Source organism: Nicotiana sylvestris, chromosome 10 (assembly GCF_000393655.2).
Source record: "Nicotiana sylvestris chromosome 10, ASM39365v2, whole genome shotgun sequence".
In the NCBI taxonomy this organism is placed as follows: Eukaryota; Viridiplantae; Streptophyta; class Magnoliopsida; order Solanales; family Solanaceae; genus Nicotiana; species Nicotiana sylvestris.
In genome coordinates, this window is record NC_091066.1 from 8,432,568 (window position 1) to 8,456,728 (window position 24,161).

The window sequence follows — 24,161 nt, forward strand, 5'->3', positions numbered from 1 at the left end:
TTGGTCATTTTGGCATGGGCCTGGTCTGAATTTCACTTCCCATCTTTCTTATTTGTTTCTTTTTTTTTTTTCTTATTTCCTAACTAAAATTTTAGATTAAATTACAAACCCAAATTAAAAATACTAATTATCTTCTAATAACATTTATCACTTATAATTAAATACCAATTAACAATAAAATCACACAATTCGACATCAAATGCTAAAAAATGCAAAGTACATTATTTTTTGTGATTTTTTTCATTTTCGTAAAACGAGTTACTTAATTAATCCTATCTGTAAAAATTAGATCCTAAATGCACATGAAACATGTAATTTTTGTATTTTTCATTAATTAAAACAAAATAAACACGCACAGACAAATACAAATAATTAACCAAAAATGCCACGAAAATTCTCAAAATTGCACACAAAGGAAAATTGTTTTATTTTGAATGTCTGGGAGTAATTCTCATAGGGCAAAAATCACGTGCTCACATATACTATTAAGGCACTCTTCCATTTCAAGTTTTCCTTCTCAATTTCTACTTTTTCAAGCTTAGCCACTAGGTTTCCTTCTACATTTTTAGGAGTTATGTAGCTCAATGTCATACCATTAGCAGCAGATCTGTTACCTGTTAGTACTCCGGCTCAAATAGACTCCTTAGGTACCTCCGGTAATGGAATAGTGGCTGCTACTGGTAGAGGAGCTTGAGATACAACTTCCCGTTCCTTGCTCTTCAATGGAACAGTAGTGGCTCGAGTAGAGGGAGGTGTGACACTACCCCTTAGGTCGACATGCATGGGGATTGGGCTTTGATTTGCCTTTTTCTGTCGTTGACTAGTTGATCCTGAGGCATCTCCATGATGGATCTGTGCGAGATTAACATATCTAGTTTGCATCTTTGAAGCTCCAGAAATGGACTCCATAACCACTGATGAGTTCCTTCCTATAGTATTTAGCTTCGGAATTTTGTCATCTACCTTAATGTGTTGCTTCTTAGGTCTACCTCGAGCCTTCTTTCCAGCCATAACCGAGATCGGCGCACGTTAGCTTAACATACGACGAGAGGACTGAAGAAGAAGACTATAAAAATCACTATCCTGCAATTTTTACTTCAAATAGTGTATAGGAAGATAAAAATCTTCCTAGCCCATTAATCATTTGGGTTCTAACTTTATTTAATTATTGGCCTCATTATCTTGGTTGGACTGGTCCATAGGCCGAAACATTAAAATTACAACCACTCTGATTTTAAAGGGGGTAAGGGCACAAATAGCCACCTGGAATACTGCTATTTAAAGAAAGTTGAAATTTACAATGCATTTAATGTTTAGCCACTATAGAATGAAGTTGAATTTTTAAGTTTAAAGTTTGAACTTCAGTAATTCGATTTGCATCAAAACGAGTAGTTTCAATTGCTTATCCACCTTATAACCCACCCATATCTTTTCTTCAAACATGAGACTTAAGCAATCATAATCCAAAAAAAAAAAAAAAGAGAGAGAAGAAAGTAAAACCAAATTACATATTTATCTAAAGCACCATCTTCGTAAAGCAGCAGTGTTTGTTTGAAGTTGCCATCTTCAGGCTAAAACTTAAATATTTTTAAAAAATTGGCCAATTTTTAAATAGCACTGACTTTATTGATGGGAATTTTACCTCCTATAGCGAAGGTGTACACCTTCTTTATTATAAATCAAAATTATTTCAAAATATTATTTTCTATAACTGCTTTTTATATTTTATAGCAAAATAAGTATTTATAGTATATACTACCATTGAGGCATGGAATACGCTATTTATGTTTTTCCTCTCTCTTAGACAGCTGGACATATCTATTTTTAAGGTGATTGTCGTTACTGTATTCATGAATACATGGTGCGAATACATGTGAATACATGCACGTGCAGCTGGACTGCCCTAGTTTTAGGCGCTTTTAACTGTTGTATTCATGAATACAGCAGCGCGAATACATGCGCATACAGCTGGACTGCCTGATTTTAGGTGTTTTTGCTACTGCATTCATGAATACATGGTGCGAATACATGTGAATACATACGCGTACAGCTGGGCTGCCCTGATTTTAGGCGCTTTTTGCTGTTGTATTCATGAATACATGGTGCGAATACATGTGAATACATGCACGTACAGCTGGACTGCCCTAGTTTTAGGCGCTTTTAACTGTTGTATTCATGAATACACCAGCGCGAATACATGCGCATACAGCTAGATTGCCTGATTTTAGGCGTTTTTGCTACTGTATTCATGAATACATGGTGCGAATACATGTGAATACATGCCCGTACAACTAGACTACACTGATTTTTAGGTGCTTTTTGTTGTTATATTCATGAATACAACAACGCGAATATACTACCGTAATAAATGAATAGTAACTATAGAAAGTAATTATATATAAGGTAGCTACTGAAAATTAATAGCCACTAAATAATAGCGGTTTCTCAAAATTTATGATTTTGAAGGTCCTTCCAATGATTGGTTAGGATGAATTGAACCAATAAAATCTATAGCCGTGCATTAAATGGAGACCTAACTCATGGTGCCACTGAGAAGTGAAAATCATTTGGGGAAGAATTCATTTTCAGATGTCACTATATGGTATGGTTTAGCTTAATTTGAGAATTATTTTGTGCCATTGCTATCATTCCGTTAAATCCCAAAATTAAAAGAACTACTTTGATTAACTGGTCTAATTCTCTGTTTATTTTTTAGCAAGTATATATAAATTATACAATAATTATATATATATATATATATATATATATATATGTATATACACACACACGATTATATATATATACACACTCCTTCCATTCGCTTTTAGTTATCCACTTTGAATTTTTCACGCCCTTTAAGAAATAATAAATAAAACATATATATTTTACAATTTTACTCATAATAATGATAGTATTTTCAAAAGTTATGAAAAATGATTTGGGGAATGAATAATTAATAATAAGGGTAAAACAGAGAAAAATGATTGTCTTTCTCTGGATTTAATATAGTGGATAAATAAAAATAAAAATATATTCTAGTATAATGGACAACTAAAAGTGAACGAAAAGAGTATATATATATATTCGCCGGCTATTTTAAATTTAAGCGTTTGGATAAACGATTATTTAAGTTAATTCTTCGAAAACACTAAACTGACATTCTGGTGGTAGTGTAATTTATTCTAATTTATCTATCTATATTGATACACTTGTTAATGCAAAGAATATTTTTTACACCTGCGGTAAATTTCTATCACCTAAAGAATATCCACGGTAAATTCCCTTAAAAAAAGAGATTTCTAACTTTGAAAATAAAATTAGTTATCTGTTACATTTGGTATTAGTAAAGATGATCTGACTGGGTAAAAATTATAATGTATTTAAACCTTTTTTTCCCTTGTGTAGATTAGGGGTGGGTGTTCGGGTAGTTCGGATTGCATATGAAAATTTCGGTTTGGATTTTCGGTTTTCGGATTGAAGATATGACAATCCAAGTATGTTCGGATTGGATCATATTTTTTAAGTTCGATTTTGGATTAATCGGTTTGGATATTTTGGATTTTTGGTTTGAGCTTGTAAGTTGAAAAGTTTCTTCTTTTTACAAAAATAAATATCCAAATTAGTACTCATGTTAAATTGCATGAAAAGTTACTCATTCTCGCCATAATTATCCAAATGAAACACTCAAGTAATGCAATTATTATCAAAAAGATACAGTAGAGACATTAATATGGCCGATAAAAAATGCGAAATAGTAAACATGTCCAAATAGAAAGTATTTTCACAACAACTTAATTAATATTGAATATATACAATAATATGTAATAGATAGGATATTGAATTTATTACTATTGAGATACGTATAATAGACTAAATATAAAGTATAAGAATTTTGGATATTCAAAAATTCGAAATACCAAACTCAATATCCAAAAATTTTAAAAATTAAATTTTAAATATCCGAATTTCTAATTTCGATTTGAATTTCGGGTTTGCAATGCTATGCCCAACCTACTGTAGATCCACTAGTTTCCTTTCTTTAATCATAAACTGAGCTGTCTTTACAGAGTTACACTGAGCAAAACACAAAAGAGCACGTCCAAAAATATAGATTAAAAAAAAGATTGCCCCTTTTTTCTGTTATATTATTCTTTTCAGTCTTCTTCTTAATCTCTTCTTCATCACAGATCAGTGGCCTCTTTTTAGGTACATTCTCTTCTATTTTTGCTCTTTTTCTACTTTTTGATGCTAAATGCAAAAAAGTTAATGTTCTTTTTTCGTGAATTGAATTTATGATTGCTGTATTTTAAAAATCTTACTTTTAACTAAGTATAAATTGTGTATTTAATTGGTCGGTCAACATTGGTTTTATCATTCTAGGAGGTTTTATATAACGATTATAGTTTGGAATGTGGGTAGTGATGATTTCTTTAATTTGTATAGTTTTCCAGGTTTTAGGTTATTCACATTTGGATTTGCAATATAGTTGTTTTAGAGTTTAAGGGCAAGTTTTAGTTTGTGATAAAGCTAAATAATATTGGATTTTCTCCAAGTTCAAATTTTGAGTGAGGAGTAAGCTCCTTTTTTTTAAAATAAAATCTTTTGGGAAAAAAAAATCCTACTTTTAACTCACTGTAAAATGTTTATTTAATTGGTAGGTCAACATTTGTTTTCATTCTTGGAGGTTATTATTAAAGATTAAATTTTGGAATGTGGGTTGTGATTATTTCTTAATTTGTTTTTTATTTGTGTGTGCAGGTTTTAGGTTATTCACAATTTGATTTGCCATATTGTTGTTTATGAGTTTAGGGGCAAGTTCTAGTTTGTGACACAGCTAATAAATTTTGGGTTTTCGCCAAGTTCAAATTTTGAGTGAGGAGGAAGCTCTTTTTCGACAATTAAGCTGTGGAAATAAATGGAAGGTAAGTTTTAGGATTTTACCTACTTGGGATTTAGTTATTTTGGTTTGAAAGTTTTTCTTTTTAATTTTTTTATTGTTTCTGATGTAATAATGGATTTTCTCCAGGTAGTAAAGTGACTAGTTCAACTTCCAGTCTGTGGTTAGCTCAAAACCCTAGCAAGAGATGGGGTGAAGTATTCTTTCTGCTCTACACTCCCTTTTGGCTCACCCTGTGCCTTGGTGTTGTCGTCCCGTATAAGCTCTACGAGGTGTGTAACATGTGTGCAATCAGTGATGGATGTAACTTATTAGCTACAGGTTCAACCGAACCCAGTATTCTTGACACAAAATGTAGATACATAGTATATATTATATGTGTGTGTGCGCATGTGCGAAAACTCTCTAAATTTAACAAATGTATTACATTTTGAAACCCGTAATTTTAGTGCTCAGAATTTTAAAATGTTGAACCCCTCAAGTTTAAATCATGAATCCACCTTTGATGAGAATGCCATTGAATACAGTGGACTGTCTCATCTAAAAACTTAAGCTTTCGAGAGGAAGCACTTTTATTTATTTACTTGCATCTTAAAAAATGCTTAGAAACTTTGCGAGTTTCCGAAGGTTGTAGATTTTATTTGTCTGTTTAAACTGTGACTTCGAAATGTGCTTGTTCAGTCCTTGTTGATTTTTGTAAAAATTGTCTTCCCTATCAGGGAAAGGAGAGTAGGGAATTCAGAGAAAAGGGTTGCATAAAGGGAAGTAAAGTTTCCCTATTACTATTGCCTATTGGAATGAAATTAGCCAGTTAGATTGGAGTGTATGGATTTTATCAACAAAAAGAAAAAAAAAAGATTTGAGTGTATTGAGGATGCATACTGCCAACCCAACTTGATTGGAATTGAGACACAGTTGATAGATTGTCATATGGCCTACAGAAGGAACGAGCAATGTGCAAAATTTAGTGAGCAGCCATAAATTTTGCAGGATTCAACTTGTGATGAAAGTTAGTCAAACCTTATAAATTTCTATGAGGCATCTTGAGATGTTGAAACTTCAGATGTAATTAAAGATAGTAAAGACTTCGTTTCTTGTTTGCTTGTGGGGAATGCTGTAAGAACCAATGCGTTATCCTTATCTTCTAGGCACCCCGACGACTTCCTATTTTACTAGGCACCATATATATGTGTTGGTGTAACAACCCCTGTGTAGAGGTCAGCATGTCCCAATTGTGTTATTCTGCTGATACTGTTATAGTCGATACTTTTCAAGAAAAGAGCGACTCATTCTCCTATTTGATAGGCTTTGTTAATTGGCGGGCGGTGAGAGAGTGTGTGTTACAGACCAACTCCTTACTGTTGCTTAAATGGCTTCCCAGTCTCTTCTGATGAACTATCCTTCTTCTAGTTAAGCTTCTGCTGCTGAATGATGCAAAAGTTTTCTTTAAAAGTTTAAATCGTTGTTTTACTAATATGATTAGTCCTACTCACTCCCGTGGCTACTTGGCTTAAAAGTTATATCTGATGGTTTACTAGTTGTTGTGCTACTCTCTCTCTGTGTATGTGTATTTTATAGTGAATTTTCGTGTTTTCTCTTGCTAAGATACTGCATGCTTAGTAATTGTAACTTACAATCCGCTTCCCGTTATAAAATCAAGTATTTGTAACTTACTAAGTGGCTTATTGTGACAGAATTTTACAGAGTGGGAGTACCTCTTGCTGGGGCTTATTTCTGCACTTCCTGCTTTCTTTGTACCCGTGATATTTGTTGGAAAGGTGAATTTCTGTCTCATTTTTCCTACTACCGATGCTCTGTTGGTGAATCAACAATACAATAACTAGACCTGTAAAAATTTCCAGTTGTTATTTATTCAAATCAGCTGCAACTTGAGTTTTTCAACCAATATTTCTTATCAAATTACTACATCTTTATCGTTTTGTCACCTTTTCTCGTATCAAACTGTACTTAATTAGGTCATTATGGATCTGTGCTTAATGAAGGAGACAAATTGCTCATTTTTGATAAAAAAGGAGATAAGTTACTCATAATTTTTGTGTTAAATGTAAGAGATAAAATGACTTATTATGAGTCCATATTATCATGTGCAAACTGTTGCATTTGAATGATGAGCCTTTTCCAGTAATTCGCCAAGCTCTTCAGTGCAACTTCTTCTTGTTTATTCTTGATGATATACATAACTAGTTAAATCAACATAGTTAAAAAGATGAGCTTTATAGTATTTGTTCGAAAAACTAGTCAGATGAAGGCTTATTATTATGTGTAACTTTTGCAGGCTGACAGGAGCATTCCTTGGAAGGATCGTTATTGGGTAAAGGCAAGTGTTCTTGAGGAAGAAATATCAATTTCTTTTTTGCAATTTTAAGGACTCAACTATAAGCCTCTATTATGATTGGTTTCTAGATTCAATTTTCATATGACTCGGTTTGGAAAAATTCTCGTGGAGAAAAAAGATAAATATTAGTGAAAGAAAAAGACAAGAGATCATTTTTTTGTGGCCATAGCTTGTTGTGAAATTGGGTTGTCTTTCTTGATTTATGACACTCAGCATTGGTGCTAAAAGACAATCACTAAAATTGGCACAGGTTAATTTATTTCGGATTCTTTAGTTGACTAATGCGGCATAGACAAGAAATTTCCTTGCTACTTATTTCGTGATTTTACGATCCTCTCTTTTGGTTCTTGTATGGACTACTGACTATTGATTTGCTGTTATTCCAGGCTAATCTCTGGATAGCAATTTTCACTTATGTTGGGAACTACTTTTGGACCCACTATTTCTTCACAGTTTTGGGTGCTTCTTATACATTTCCGTCTTGGAAGATGAATAATGTAAGCCACCTGTTCGGAATTTTGCCCCATCCTTTACTTGGATTTTTCATCTTCTAAAAGCTTTATCGTGTAACTCTGTGCAGGTACCCCATACAACTTTCCTTTTAGCACATGTTTGCTTCCTGTTTTACCATGTCTCGGCAAACATGACCCTTCGCAGGCTACAGCATGCTATTGCTGATTTGCCCGAGAATATTCAGTGGGCTTTCAGGGCAGGATGGATTCTAGCATATGCTTATTTTATAGCTTATTTGGAAACCTTAGCTATTTCCAATGTAAGTGGTCAATTTTGTGAGTCCAGAAATATCTTATGTAAGGGTATATAGCAGCCTTATCAGATGCCTTTGTGATATATAAATAAGGTTTAAAACATCACTTGTTTGTTTCTGACCTCTGCAGTTTCCGTACTATGACTTCGTGGACCGAGCTATTATGTATAAAGTTGGCTCGTTGTTTTACGCGATCTACTTCATTGTAAGCTATCCGATGTTTTTCAGGTAAGAACTTCTTTCCCTGCAATTCCTGCCTCTGAAATTCCCCTAGTGCAGATGTCGTTTATTTACGGTATAATTACAATGTCTTTTAAACTTCTATACATTTTTATCGTTTAAGTGCAATAGTCTAACCAGTTCTAAACTAGAGTGGAAAATGAGGACAAATATGTCGAAAGGATTATGAGCAACACAAGGTGGATGAATTCAGTCCGCGGACTAGCTAAGTTTAACATACGTTGTAATATTCGATAGAATCACCTCAAGGTGTATAATGCTGGAGCAAGCAAAATTCAGTTCTACGATATTTATTTTGAAAAGGTTTCAGATAAAAAAGGTAATAATGTCATTTGCTGAAAGGAACATCCGCTCTCAAGTTAAGCTTGCCTCAGGTTTTGTTAAGCAGTTAGATGCTCATAATCTGACTCTCAATTTCTGTAACGGCTTCAAAGATTTTCTTGGCCAACTGATCTTGCAATTTGAGGACGAAACAGATGAGTGCATTATTGAGTTGATTGATGTTGTTGCAAGTGTTTAAAGGGATTTCTAAAGTCATCTGATCTTTATTTTAGTGGCGCTAGTAGCTCTTTTCAATCTTTTCTAGAGGGGCCATTCATGAATATTTCAGCATGATTTCTAGTGTAAAATTTGACAGCTGACAGTGAGATTTGGTATACTATAGTTTTTGAGATAGAAGGTATGCTCCAAGTGGAAGTGCTCTAACTTGTTTTTATTAACCGTCTGAGGCGCTTTTAGAATTTACAATGTTGGACAAACAGAAATGTGAAATTTCATACTTGTTTAGAGTTGGTAAAATTCTATAACTATTTATTGAAAAAAGAAACTCTACACTTCCACTAAAGTAAAATCTTGGAAGTTTTTAAGCTTTGCTTTTAAAAGTGGTTTTCTAGAACCATAGGCAACACAAACACTCTTCTAACCATATATGGATTAACTTTAAATATGTATCATATTACACCAGTGGCGGACCCAGGATTTTGTGCAAGCGGGTTTAATCTTAGAAGTATATAACTTTAGTCGTAAAATAATAGTTGTCAGGTGGGTTCAAATAAAATATTTATACAAAATTTACGCAGCTTTAATCATAAATTATACATATATACAGTATTATTTTTTGATGAAGCGGGTTCAGCGCTTGTCACCACGTGCGTCCGCCCCTGTATTACACCACTGTCGTTAATCATTATGGTCCAGGACTCCTGCATTTTAACTACTATATGCTTTGTAACTATCATTTGTGAATTCTGTTGATGGTTGTTTGCTTAAATGCACAGGGTTGATGAGAAACCTGGTGATTCGTGGGACTTGCCAAGAGTGTCCATTGATGCTTTGGGTGCTGCAATGCTCGTCACAATTTTACTCGACTTATGGCGCCTTTTTCTAGGTCCCATTGTTCCAATGGCAGAAACCAAACAATGCCTTCAATCAGGACTCCCATGGTTTTCAGTGACATCTTGAAGGAGTTTCAATTGCGGCGTGTGAACTCAACAGCTTCTGCAAAATCAGAAGTTTAGGTCTCTTGAAATGATGTTGAGTGGATCAGTTTAGGCCCTTGTTGTACTCTTACCAACTTTAGACAACTTCAGAATGATGTTCACTTGTACTCTTCTTGAACACTATGTTTTATTAGTTTCTGAGAAACTGGAAAGCAAGTTAGCCAGTAAAAGCAGTTTCAGATTTCTTGGTGCCAATATTCTGAATTGGTTGATAAGAAAGAAGAAAAATAGGGATAGTAAAAGTGGATGAGTTGGTTACATTCTCATGTTAGCAATTTGAGCCCCTCTAAAATTGTATGGAGAAAAAACCAATCCTGCCAAAAAAAGGAAAAAAAGTAGTGATTAGTGGTATTAGTCCTGAGCCTGGGGTCTATTGAAAATATCCTTTTTATCCTCACAAGGTAGGTGTAAGATCTGCTTACACACTACCCTTCTCAAACCCCACGGTGTGGGATAATACTAGATATGTTGTTGTAGTGATATTAGCGGAAGTTTTCACCAACCATGTTGATTATTAAGGCTTAATATTGTGTCATAGCTTCATACTACTTTCAAAATGGTTTTACAGAAACTCTTAATTTGAAATATTTTTGTAACCTATAGGTCACGGGTTCGAGCAATGGAAGCACTCACTAATGCTTGCATTAGAATAGATTGTTTATATTATATCTCTTGGGGTACAATTTTTTCTCGAACCTTGCATTAATGCGAGATGTTTTGTGCACCTGCCTACTTTTTTTTTAAACATAAATAGTAGTACTACCATTTCAAGATGAGAATAAAAAAGAAACAAGCCATGTGAGCTGTGGCTTTGACTGTTCTTGACCCATTTCAAGATCCATATGCATTTTCATAAATCTGATCTGTCTTTTTTTTCTTCTTCCTCATTTTCAGATCCAGAACAAAGTCATTTTTAGAAAGAGCTTTTTTATTTTTAGTCCGCGCCAGAAACTATTTATATTTAGTAGTAGAAAAATTGTATAAAATTTGTATATAACATACAATATATATATATATATATATATATATATATATATATATATATATATATATAGAGAGAGAGAGAGAGAGAGAGAGAGAGAGAGAGGGGGTGGGCGTTCGGGCAATTCGGATTAGATATGAAAATTTCGGTTTAGATTTTCGATTTTCGGATTGAAGAGATGACAATCCAAATCCAATGCAAAAAAACTCGGATTGGATCAGATTTTTTTAGTTTGGATTCGATTAATCGGTTTGGCTATTTTGGATTTTCGGTTTTGAGCTTATAAATTGAGATGTTTCTTCTTTCTACAATAATGAACATCCAAATGAAGTATTCATGTTAAATTGCCTAAAACATTCTTCATTTTCACTGCGATCATCCAAATAAAGCATTCAAATAATGAAATCAAGGAAATACAACAAAGACATTAGTAAGGCTGATAAGAAGTAGCAATAGTAGAATCATGTCCAAATAGAAAGTATTCTGATAGTAACTTAGTAATTAGTATTGAATATATGAGATTATATCTAAAGGTTAGGATATTGGAATTGTTATTATTGGCATATGAAAATGGACTAAATCTAAATTATAAAAAAATTGGATTTTTGGATATTCAAAAATCTAAAAAACAAATCCAACATCCAATCCGAAATCCAAAAAATTTAAAATTTAAATCCGAAATCCAAACCAAAAATCCAAACAATTCAGTTTTCGGTTTGGATTTTAGGTTTGCCCAAACTATGTCCACCTATTTTTCGGCCATTATTTTGATCTATACAGTATTAACAATTACTAATCATTTCGGGTCCGGATCCTACAATGTGGTATACTCTTACCTCTTGTGTCATATTAAGTACTAATGATTAAAGAATTGTTTAGATTATACGTTCTGTTGAGGTTATGCATAAAGAACCGTCAATTGTAGGGGTGTACATAGGTCGGATTGGTTCGGATTTTATAATTACCAAACCAAACCAATTGTGTCCGGTTATTAAATCTAAAGACCAAATCAAACCAGTAAAACTCGGGTTTTTTAATCTCGGTTTTTCTCAGGTTTTCTTGGATTTTCAGGTTTTCCAATTTTTCTCGGGTTTTTTTTCCGGTAAAATCTTTGTAGAACAAAACATATAACTTGTGCTCAAAATATTTCTTTAATCCTAGTAAGATACAACTATATAAAGTATTTTCCTAGAAAATAATACAAAATATGAGATGTGTCCATGGCATTATCCTAAAATATTCAACAATAAAGACAATAAATTATGTAATATAAATATTGCTAATTAAAAAGCCATAATAACAATAAACATAATCTAAAAGTACTAAGTCATACTAAAATAAGTAGACTAATAAGGGAGTATTATTTACATGACTAAACGCTAAAAAAATAAAAATAGGTTATGCATTTTTATCTAAATTATTGCAAAATAAAAAATAGATATTCAATACATTCCCTTTCGTAATATTGAATTGAATGTCTTTTGTTAGCATTAATATTGATTTGATTTTGGTTTGGGCTTTTGTTAACATTATTTAATTTACTAATATTAATGGCTATAAAACTTATTGGAATATTCAAAAGTTCTAAGTCCAACCTTGAAATAAGACTTAAAAGATAAAATTGTGAAACTTTTTAAGGAATATTTATAAATTACATCACAATAAGTATATTTATATATATAAAATTTCTATATATGTAATTCCGGGTTGGTTTGGTTTCGGTTTGACTTTCTTTAGTTAAAACCAAATCAAACCAATTATGGTCGGGTTTTTTTTTCCAACACCAAACCAAATCAAACCAAACCATAGTCAGATTTTTTTTCTCGGTTTGACTCGAATTATCGAGTTAGTGCGGTTTATCGATTTCCTTTGTACACCTCTAGTCAATTGTTTAGTGATATCGTGAAAGTTTTCCACATAATAAGGTGAGTTCAATTTCCATTATCCTTTTCCCTTTTCCTCCCCACATCCCATATGTAATGAGAAAAAATAAAGAAAAAAATATGGTCACGATTTGTTAAATCGAATGATCCAGGCAAATTTTGAACCTAACTCGATCTTAAAAGTTATAAGTTTTTCGTAAAGTGTATTGGGTTTAGCCTCATCTTATTCAAATTAGTTTTGTAATCAGACAATCAGATAATAGAGAAAGCACTATCATTCGAGTGGGTGAAGATATGACGCTCAATCCCACATCAAATAGGTGAAGAAGAACTTAAAAATGGCAATCCGGCGCATAAAGCATTTTGCATTCACGCAAGGTCCGAGAAGAGCCACACCCGAAGCGTGTGATTTGGACGGTCTATTTTATTGCAAGGGTTAGTGATTGCTTCCATACATCGAACCCGTAAACTATATGTTATAGGTTACAAGGAGACAATTTTATCGTTACTCCAAAACTAAACAAGTACGATTCGATGAAGTTAACAAATCGGTAATAAAGCCACGTGCCACAGCCCACATGTGAACTAAGGTTGAGATGAATCATACGTAAAGTCAGCTTACCGTAAAAGAAGACAAATCATTACCCCACTCTCTCTTCTATACCTTTACACCCTCCATTTCCCCTCTCATTTCAATTCAAATTCATCAAATACCCAACGTCCCAACGGCTACTTCTTCTCCCTCAAAACCCTAATCCCCTTTTCTTCTTCATCTTCACCTTCTCCGTTTCAAAAAAAATAAAAAATGAAGCACTTTACGCAACAGAGAAACACAATCTTAAGGGAGAATCACGAGGCCGCAGCTACAATGCCATCATCTCCAAATCCTAGCTCTTTAAAGCAGAAGTTCACAACATCACCTATCAACCCTAGTAGCAACAGTAACAGAAAGCATAACAAATCATCTAAAGAAAATGCTCCTCCGATGAATCACCTGTCCGATCCAAACTTGTCCCCGGCCGTTGGATTGAAGATCAAGAGTCCTCTACCTCCCCGTCCGCCGCCTAACTCCAATCATTTGAAACGGAAGCTCAATTTGGAGTCCGTTGGTACTGAGAATGGCAACGCTGGATCTTCTGACTCTGGGGTCAAGGTAATTTTCGGGAGAAATTACCTTACTTTTTGCTCCTTTTTTTGAGATTGAATTAAACAGGTCCAAAAATAGCAGAGTTGATATAGAAGGTTCCTATAGCCGATCTCAACTTGTTTAGGATTTAAGGTTAGCTATTGTTTAAGTCGTTGTTTTGATGTTGGAGATATAACTGCAGAGGCGGATCCACGATTTAAAGTTTATGAATTATGGATTCTAACACTTTTGAGTTTCTGAATTAATAATTTGTACATATTAAATAAATTTTTAAGACAAATACAGGGTTTGGGCCAAAGTTATTGGGTTCTGCCGAACCCATACCATCAACTCTATCCTAAGTTGCTCTGACACGACAGTTTAGGTGCCGCACCCGTGTGGACACAACACTAGTATGGGTGTGGGTATGGGATCCGTACTGGATCTAGTCAAACAATTTTGGGTACTTTGACCACGTCGACGGAAAAATTCGAGACGAGATACAATTTGAATCCCGAAATCAGAACCAAAACTAGAGTAAATTTGAAGAAAATAACATACTTTATCTAGGAAATCAATCATTTACTTATCTACAACTTGAGACAACAACAACCCACTATAATCCCACTTAGTGGGTTCTGGGGAGGGTAGGGTGTACGCAGACCTTACCCCTATCCTGGGGTAGAGAGGCTGTTTCCAAATAGACCCCCGACATCCTTCTCCTCCAAGAACTTCCCACTTTGCTCTTGGGGAGACTCGAACTCACAACCTCTTGGTAGGAAGTGGAGGTTGCTTACCATGAGAGCAACCCCTCTTGTCATATCTACAACTTGAGAATAAAAAAAGAAATACACACTTTACAAGCTATACGTAAGTATTTCATAAAATTTCTCATAATTTAAAGGTATTTTTATATTTTTATTTTTTTGAATTATTTTAGCCGGATCTCCGCACCCGTATCTGTACTAGGATCCATATCCCCGAATCTCAGAATTTACATCTCGAAGGATCCAACCTCTAGATCCGCACCCGCATCGGACACCCGCACCTGTGTCCAAGCAACTTTGACTCTATCCCCACGGGATATAAGATGAAGTATGTTGCACCCAAGGGTGTGGCCTAATGGTCAAGACTAGGTGGACAAAATTATTTGGTACCTGTTGCTGGTTGGAGGTAGCAGGTATCCCGTGGAATTAGTCAAAGTACGCGCAAACTGTTGTGTGATATATCACAGTTATAAAAAAATGCCTTAATGGTTTTCTAGTTTCTAGTTTTCATTAATCAGATATTGGGAGCATACATTTATATGCATTGGTTTTACTTTTTTAAAATGCTGAGTGTGACTTGGTTTACTGTTATCAATACTGACTTGCTGTTTCTTCCAAATGATATTTGATCCACTTTCTTTTGACTGGCACTCTGCCTTCTGTTTGATTGGTTCAAACAGGCGTTGCCTAAGTGCCTAGTACTGGTAGGTCCTGTATTGATTCCTTCAACTTTTCTTGTTTAAATCAGGTCATAGTGAGGATGAGGCCGCCAACCAAGGATGAGGAAGAAGGGGAAGTTGTCGTCCAGAAAGTCGCTAATGATTCTTTATCAATAGCTGGGCATACATTTACATTTGACTCTATTGCAGATACTCAATCAACACAGGTAAAAAGTAATAGCCTGTTAGCTAGGCTTTAGGAGGAAATAGCTGTATTGAGTATATTCTAATCTGATAACTATGGTTGATTCTTCCTTTTTATTGTTCTTTGCTTCAATATAAAAAGTATACCAAAAGGAGAATAATGAAAGTGACATGCACTTGACCCTTCTTTCTTATTGTTCTTTCAGCTTGATATATACCAGCATCTGGGAGCTCCTCTGGTTGAAAATTGTCTTGCTGGGTTTAACAGCTCAGTATTTGCTTATGGACAGGTAGTGTTAGCCTACTACATCCTGCTACATGTTAAATATGCCTGCACAACTCCAAATGTTCTTTCTCGTGCTGACATGACACAATAACATTTTAATGTGATTGACTTCAATCAGACTGGTAGCGGAAAGACATATACAATTTGGGGACCAGCCAACGCCTTGTTGGAAGAAAATTTAACCAATGATCAACAGGGCTTAGCCCCACGCGTTTTTCAGCAGCTATTTGAACGTATTAAGGAGGTGATATGTTGTCTCTGTGATCTTCCAATTCTCAATGTCCTGGATTTGATATGTTGTATAAAATCAATTCCATAATGTATGCATTTTCTTTTCAGGAACAAACCAAGCATGCCGACAAGCAGCTCGTGTATCAGTGTCAATGTTCTTTTCTTGAGGTTAATTTGACTGGCCCTGGCCGTTTTCATGGTGAAACAAAGACTATACTTGCAGTTGTTTAATGTTTAACATTAATTATGTACAGATATACAATGAGCAAATCACTGATTTGTTGGATCCTAGTCAAAGAAACCTCCAGGTAAAAAAGGAAATAAAACATAGAAGATGAGTGTTGTAACCGTTATCTGTATCCTGACTTCTATTTATTTGTTAAAATATTTGCAATTTGGCTTCTCCTTTCAGATTAGGGAAGATGTAAGAACAGGTGTTTATGTGGAAAATTTGACTGAGGAATGTGTTTCCACCATGAAGGATGTGACAAAGCTTTTGATGAAGGTTCAGACTGCTTATATCTTTTTATTACACTTTATTAGACAGAGTAATGCAGGCATGACTAGGTTTGCCAGATAGAATAGACCAGTAAAAGGAAAACAGTTAGCCAGGAGAATCTGTGCAGTAGGTAAATCAATTAGACGGTAATGTGAAATGGATAATAAACCAAAACTTACTTAGGTGCAGAATGTGCAGTAACATAAATGATTAAGTTCGACTGCCTTTCTTGCTAAGCACTTACTTATTTACTGCAAATATCAAAGTATCTGACAAGGAAGCTCAATCTTAATTTTCGAATCACATTTGGAACTTTTCTTTTGTTTTGTCCCCTGGTTTGCTCATTATTTTGATTTTCTGAAAGATGGAAGGACAGAAGTTTTGGTGTCCTAATGCTAATGCCTTGCCTTTCCAGATCATTATGCTGCAGCTTATTTTTGTCTTTTCTTAATTTTCATCACTGAGGTACTTGTCAAAAAGAATTTTATCACTGGGGTCTCCGCTGTGCTCTTTCCCATAACAACAACAGCAACAAGCCCAGTAACTTCCCACAGGTGGGGTCTGGGAAGGGTGAGATTTACGCAGCCTTACCCCTATCCTAGAAGGACAGAGAGACTGTTTCCCATAAATCATAATTCGTTTAAATAGGGAGGGCGTGGGGTATATACAAATTTTTATTCGTGTTTTCTTATTTGTATCCTGGCTGGTACTTAATTGGAAGATAATCATTAGGTATCGACTTGCATCCATTCTCAAATGGAGTCTATCATTTAGCAAGTTAATCTTAGATCAGTGTCATAAGTTATTGTTAGTAGTTTTTTCTAATTCTTTTACTTGGTCTTCTGGAGTTTTTACGGTAAAATGGACTGGTACACTCAGAAAAGCTTATGGAACTTTCTCAATTATTACAGGGACTGTCAAACAGGAGAACTGGTGCTACTAGTATAAATGCTGAGAGTTCACGTTCTCACAGTGTATTCACCTGTGTTGTTGAATCACGATGCAAGGTGATACAATCTTATGTCCTTTCTGACAATAATCTGAATTCTTTTAAATGCCAGGTTATCTAAATTCATGATACCACAATTGTGGTATGCCAAGTTAGGCATTGTCTGTTATCTGTTATTATGCTGTTCTAATAGCAGTTTATAATTTGCATGTACTCAGTGTGCATGCAAGATGCTAGCATAATAAATTATTTGGTTATTATTGAGATCTGAAAATTCTCTTGTTTGGCTATTCTAAACTTTCAATTTCAGAGCTTGGCAGATGGTTTAAGCCACCTAAAGAGGAGTAGAATAAATCTTGTTGATCTTGCTGGATCAGAAAGGCAAAAGCTAACTGGTGCAGCAGGTGAGCGCCTGAAGGAAGCAGGGAACATCAACAGATCACTTTCACAGTTGGGGTACGTTTGTTTCTTTATCATTTTGCGAAAAAGAGCTATTCTTGGTTTAGCTGTCAAGGAGGTTGCAACTCATTGTTAATGTATGTGACTAGGAATTGCGTACTTTCCTATAACCATTGGATTGAAGATGAATAGAATTGAGTCCACTCTAAGATGAAACAAGATTTCTTACTTTCCTTAACTGATACCCAGTAACTGATCTTTCCGGACGTTATCGGTTATTCTGGTCAGTTCCTGCATTGAAACTTTTATGGCGAGATTTCGTTGACTATTTACTTTCTATATTTTCAAATAAGCAGAGAAGCGTGTTAGAGTGTTAAGTGAGTATTAAAATGTCAGTTATTGAGTTAGAATAGATGAAGCTTTAAGTTCTTCGGTTAGATAGTCTCATCTTTCAAATTTGACGTACATCATTTGTGTATGTGGTTACCTATAAATAAGCATGTCTTGTATTCTTGAAATCACCAAGTAATCAATATTCTTCTCTCATTTCTTATTTTCTCATAGGTACCGTTTAGGTGGAAGTGCTGACAGTTAAGATATCTAGGCTGTCTTTCAGGAGTATGTCATGATAGATAAAGATGTAATAGAATGGATAAATTGGAGGAATGATACAGAAGTATTATGCGATTGGATGACGCTTATCAAAGTGAAAGACAAGTTTTGTAAAACGGTTATGAGACTAGCAATGATATATAGGAGTAAATGTTTGGCATCTTAGATTCAATATATCCAAGTAGAGGTCTTAGAATATAGTGGTTAATGCTATATGCCCTTTATTGCCGGGGTTACGTACCTTTCAGGGACTTACTAAAGACTCATATTTTTCACTATTAGCTAGAATGTTTTGTATATGCTATTGATCCCACTACTTTTTGAAATTTACAGGAACTTAATAAACATTCTTGCAGAAGTTTCTCAAACGGGCAAGCATAGGCACATACCCTATAGAGATTCCAAGTTGACATTTTTGCTACAGGAATCTCTCGGCGGGAACGCAAAGCTTGCAATGATCTGTGCCGTTTCTCCATCCCAAAGGTAGATTCACAGCCCCACATTTCAGTGCGATTTTTGCTTTCCACTCTGTTTATCTTCATTATATCTAGAGCTCTTAGTTCTTTTCGGTAATGCAGTTGTAAGAGTGAGACTTTCAGTACCCTGAGATTTGCCCAACGTGCAAAGGCAATCAAGAATAAGGCGGTAGTCAATGAAGAAATGCAAGATGATGTAAATGCTTTGAGAGAAGTTATACGTCAGCTACGGGTAAACTCTGTTCCTCTACCTGTGACTGATGCATCTTGAACTTAAGGTGCATCTCTCAATTATGACAACTGGTTGAATGCCTCTTTTTTCCTTTACTCTAACTAGGAGGAACTGCTAAGAATGAAGGCAAATGGATATCAAGCAGATCAAAATGGAAATTATTCATCAGGATGGAGTGTTCGCAGAAGCTTAAATCAATTAAAATTCAGTCTTAACCATCCAGTGACACTACCTATTGATGGTGACGGTGATACAGAAATGGAAATTGTGGACGAAGCCGAACTGTTAGGTCTCTTGTCCGGAGGCAGCAAAGAGAATAGTATGCTTGGAATCCTGCGAAAGACTTTTTCAAAAGGTTCATCACTACTTGATTCTGCAGTACAGCATGGGGAAAATGAGAATGACTGCAACAGGGAGCAAGGCTCCGAGTATATGGATGTTACCATGGAGGAAGAGGTATCTGACGCAGTTGTCGAGCATGAAAATGATACTGTTGATGGACTTCAGAGCACCAAGAAGAGTTTAATTGTGGACGAGTCGTTTTGCAAAGGTAGCATAGGAGAAACTGTTGAGGCTGATTTGGATCGTTCATTAGTGAAAAAGCTAGGTAATGATTCTTCTATGAAGCCAACTGAAGATGAGTATCTTCTGTCTTCTGCCAGCGATATGCTAAATCAAGGGCGAAGGGAAGTGGTAGAGGACTCTCCATCAGAGCAATATTCTGAACGGACTCCAGAGAACTCTTCTAAATGCTTGGAGGGCAATACAACCTGCACTAACCTCAGTATAGTTCCATGTGATGTGTCACCTATTTTAGACTCTCCCACTCCAAGTGTTTCACCAAGAGCTAATAGCAGTAGAAAAAGTTTTAAGACTTCAATGCTGAGTGCTTCAGAAAAGGATCTTGGAGATAAAATGGATAACCCGAACTTGTCCTTCACAAAGCCATCAAACAGTATTTGTTTGAATTCTCTAACAAGTCAAAGACACAAAAGTTGTTTCACATCAACTGAGCATTTGGCGGCTAGTCTTCAGCGGGGACTTGAAATTATTAGTACTCATAGACAAAGTACATCTTTGAGGCGCTCCTCGGTCAGATTTTCTTGCAAGCCTTCTGAAATTAGTGCAATTATACCAGTTGCTAAAATAGATGTTGGAGTTCAAACTGTTATCGAAGATGATGAATCATTTGAAAGAGGTTTAACATTTTTGTGTAGTAAATGTAAGGCAAGAAATTCGCTACAAGAGCTTAAAGATGCTGATGATGGCTCAAATTTGCAGTTGGTACCTGTTAATGGATCACAGTTGGTATCTGAAACTGGATCACAGTCCTGTGAAAACTTACAGATTCAAGTTCCTAAAGTAAGTTTGAAGCTTTTTAAACCAGAGTTTTTGGTTCTTTTAATCTTGCATGATTCTTATGCCTGTGCAATGATTCTAACTTTTTACAGGCAGTAGAAAAGGTCTTGGCTGGAGCTATACGGAGAGAGATGGCCCTTGAAGATATATGTGCCAAGCAAACTTCTGAGATCATGCAACTCAATCGATTGGTATGTTTGATTTGTTCAATCACGGAACCTGCCAATTTTCATTATTTCTTCATCCCTTTGACCTGCTTTGCAACCAATGGCAGATCCAGCAATACAAACATGAACGAGAATGCAACGCTATAATTAGCCAAACACGTGAAGATAAGATCATTCTCCTTGAGAGTTATATGGATGGAATTTTACCAAAGGAGGAGTTCATGGAGGATGAGTTGTTGGCGCTGATTCACGAGCATAAGGCATGCATCTGACCTGAAATTTGTCGTCTGAAATCTTTTTGTTTCCCCTAAACATGTTTCATTTCTCATTTGCTGCAGCTTCTGAAGGCAAAGTATGAGAATCATCCTGAAGTTTTAAGTGCCAGACTTGAACTAAGAAGAGTTCAAGAGGAGCTGGAGCGGTATCGTAATTTCTTTAAATTAGGTGAGAGGGATGTTTTGCTGGAGGAGATTCAGGATTTGAGGAGCCAGCTACAGTTTTACGTGGACTCTTCACCAAAGTCATCCAGGAAAGGAAATTCTCTTCTACAATTAACTTATCCATGTGAACCCAGTGTGCCTCCAACTTTATCCACGATTCCAGAGTCAGATGAGGAGAGTTCTGAACAGAGACTTGAAAGGGAGAGAATTCAGTGGACTGAAACAGAGAGTAAGTGGATTTCTTTGGTAGAAGAGTTGAGGTTAGACCTACAAGCTAGCCGCACATTGTCTGAAAAACGAAAACAAGAACTAGATCTGGAAACGAAATGCTCGGAAGAGCTGAAAGAAGCAATGCAGAGGGCCATGCAGGGCCATGCACGCATGATTGAACAGTACGCTGAACTTGAGGAGAGACATATTCAACTCCTTGCGAGACATAGGAAGGTCCAAGTTGGCATAGAAGATGTTAAAAAAGCAGCCACAAAAGCAGGAGTTAGAGGTGCTGAATCTAAATTCATAAATGCTCTTGCTGCAGAACTTTCAGCTCTGAAAGTGGAGAGGGAAAAGGAAAGGTGCTACTTTAGGGATGAAAACAAGGAGCTCCAGAACCAACTCAGGGATACTGCTGAAGCTGTACAAGCAGCTGGTGAATTGCTAGCACGGCTTAAAGAAGCAGAAGAAGCTATTGCAGCTGCAGAGGTGAGTCTTGGAATCCATTGTTTTCTTCTTACTATTTTTATTCTAGCAGTACATATGTTCTTTTTGTTTTCTTGAGTAGTTCTGTTGATTGTATGCGGTGTAGGGATAACATGAGTTTCATGTTGACTGTTTTTAGACGTCAAGATTTCCAAGTAATTTACAGGTTCATTTTGAGTTTTATCTTTTTTTTTTTTTAAAAAAAAAAAACTAATTTTATATTATTCGATATCAATAGTATGAACTCGTTTGGTAAGATTATGAAGAAATATGTTTATAATTCTTTAATCACGTATAACTGGGTATTTTTAGTTATCTGGTTACAGTCTTCTATTGCTTTGATCTTCCTAAAACTATATAGTAGCTAAAGTTAATATCTTTGTATAACATGGAAGGAAGCTAAACAACAACCACCCCTACAATACCTTGGAATCAATACAGGTTTTGCTGAGAACATAACACAATCGAAGGAACTGATACATATAATCAATACTCTCTAATTGGGGTTAAAGCTTATATCATTATTGTTACAGTTTCATGTTAGCAAGAGTCTTTTTGTCTGGCCTAGAACTTGTATGCTGGTGTAGGGACAAGTGTGTAATCTAGAGGCACCCAAAGGGTGTGGCGTAATGGTCAATGAAGTGAGTCAATACCTTGGAAATCACGATTTAAATCCCAGTAGAGATAAAAAACATAAATTGATTTCTTCCCACCTGCCTAAACCTTGTTAAGCAGAGTTTTATGATACATGTGCTAGTGGGAGGTAACAGGTTACTGATTGAATGATCGAGGTGTGCAAGCTGGCCTAAACACCACCGTTATAAAAGAAGGGTGTGTGATCTAGAGAATTTCCAGTTTTGAGGAACTCCTAATTTGCTTTAAAAACAAATTATTCATAGGCAAACTAGAATATATTGGACTTAGTTGGGTCTGAATGGAGTTTGAATGGTTTTGGAGGATTCAAATAGCACACTCAACTTTGTTTGGGATTGAGGTGTAGATGATTGACTGATATTAAAGATCTCTGGTATAATCTAGAAGGAATATTTTGCCTGGTTTTAGGGAATCCAATATTCTGATGCTGCATGACTCTGGAAGTATATTGTAGAAATCTGTTAAAGAGTTTTCTTTCTTTGTTTATTTCTTAAATTAAGTCTCCATATATGATAACTAAAACATTCCGATCATATTACAAACGAAGTTATCTTATTTACGGGACGTCCTTTCAGGTAAACAATGTGAAGAGTTCTATCTATAAAGGTAGCTGAATGCAGATACTTGGCTATGTGTCCACACATCAATAATACCGTCTTGCCCTGACATTTCTCTGTGTCTCTTAATAAGATTCCTGTAGATTACTAATCTTAAATCGTTCAAAAAGATCTCCAAGAATTAAGAGACCTCTTCGTGATGATTGGGCAAAATAACCTAGCAGAAATATGACTTGCCTAGGTAGTAAGACCTTGCTGTTTATCCCCATACACAAGGAAACTGGGACAATGTATCTTGTTATATGTGCCTTCCAAGTATATTATTTTTCCCATTCTGTCTGTGTACGTCCACTGGTCACTTTTGCTTGTATATATACTTTCTTTCCAAAATATCCTAACAAGTTTCTGAAATATGCAGAAACGAGCCATTTATGCGGAGCAAGAAGCTAATGAAGCTTACAAACAGATTGATAAACTGAAGAAAAAACATGAGAAAGAGATCACCAATTTGAATCAGTTACCAGAAGAACCTCATTTACCTAAAGATACATCAGAACCCGTATATGATGACCCCGAGACAGGTGATCAGCGATGGAGAGAAGAGTTCGAGCCATTCTACAATACCAAAGAGGAGGACTTACCAAAATTTGGTGACCCCTCTTCTTGGTTCTCCGGGTATGATAGGTGCAATGTATAGAAAGGAAACGCGTCATAAATTGTTGTTGTATGCATTGATAATAGTATAATGTATAGTTTGGGAAGCTGTTGTATTTTTCCTTCAAAATTAATGATAGTGATTGTCTAAACCAATTGTGAAAAATAACAGCTTGAATCTATCAAGCTCTTGTATCCATTTTGCCTGCTTCATAGATATGAATTCTCTCATTTCATTCAATTACAAACCAGTTTTCAATTGTATTCGAGGATTCATTCTTTGTACCCTCTCGTAGTGTGTCAAGTAAAGTGAACAGTTAGGATGGCTCATCTACAAAATCAAGAATCAAACAATTTTTCTTATGTTTCTTTGTTGGCTATAAAAAAAGGCGCGGAGTGCGAGAATTAGGATAGAAGGTTAATAGATAGTCGAGCGTATCTCTTTGCCATACCAGTAATTTTAGTATTGTTCTCGTATTTTCTTATCCTTAGATTTTTATTACTACCTGGTATTTCCGTTGCTTTTATTACCTTATTATCTTGCTATTGTTATCTTATTATCTTATTTTCT

At 35.3% G+C, this 24,161-nt stretch overlaps 2 protein-coding genes across 3 annotated transcripts; both read left to right on the plus strand.

Annotated features, from left to right (window-relative positions):
* Positions 1 to 4,045: 4,045 nt before the first annotated feature.
* Positions 4,046 to 9,941, plus strand: LOC104212751 (cycloeucalenol cycloisomerase). 2 transcript variants are annotated; one of them, XM_009762099.2, is made up of 9 exons: positions 4,046 to 4,206; positions 4,759 to 4,922; positions 5,027 to 5,169; positions 6,592 to 6,675; positions 7,194 to 7,235; positions 7,640 to 7,750; positions 7,834 to 8,025; positions 8,150 to 8,247; positions 9,537 to 9,941. In XM_009762099.2, exons 2-9 carry the CDS (start codon positions 4,916 to 4,918, stop codon positions 9,718 to 9,720), a joined length of 861 nt encoding a protein of 286 aa, XP_009760401.1. In that variant the 5' UTR covers positions 4,046 to 4,206; positions 4,759 to 4,915; the 3' UTR covers positions 9,721 to 9,941. The 2 variants fall into 2 exon arrangements, with proteins under 2 accessions (XP_009760401.1, XP_009760402.1); XM_009762100.2 differs by having other exon boundaries at positions 4,067 to 4,206; positions 4,810 to 4,922.
* Positions 9,942 to 13,275: 3,334 nt separating this feature from the next.
* Positions 13,276 to 23,854, plus strand: LOC104212750 (kinesin-like protein KIN-12B). The gene is made up of 16 exons (XM_009762098.2): positions 13,276 to 13,776; positions 15,265 to 15,402; positions 15,586 to 15,669; positions 15,784 to 15,909; positions 16,005 to 16,064; positions 16,151 to 16,204; positions 16,309 to 16,401; positions 17,307 to 17,402; positions 17,655 to 17,800; positions 18,689 to 18,838; positions 18,934 to 19,063; positions 19,169 to 20,425; positions 20,515 to 20,613; positions 20,697 to 20,849; positions 20,928 to 21,728; positions 23,355 to 23,854. Exons 1-16 carry the CDS (start codon positions 13,429 to 13,431, stop codon positions 23,631 to 23,633), a joined length of 4,014 nt encoding a protein of 1,337 aa, XP_009760400.1. The 5' UTR covers positions 13,276 to 13,428; the 3' UTR covers positions 23,634 to 23,854.
* The last annotated feature ends 307 nt before the right edge of the window (positions 23,855 to 24,161 follow it).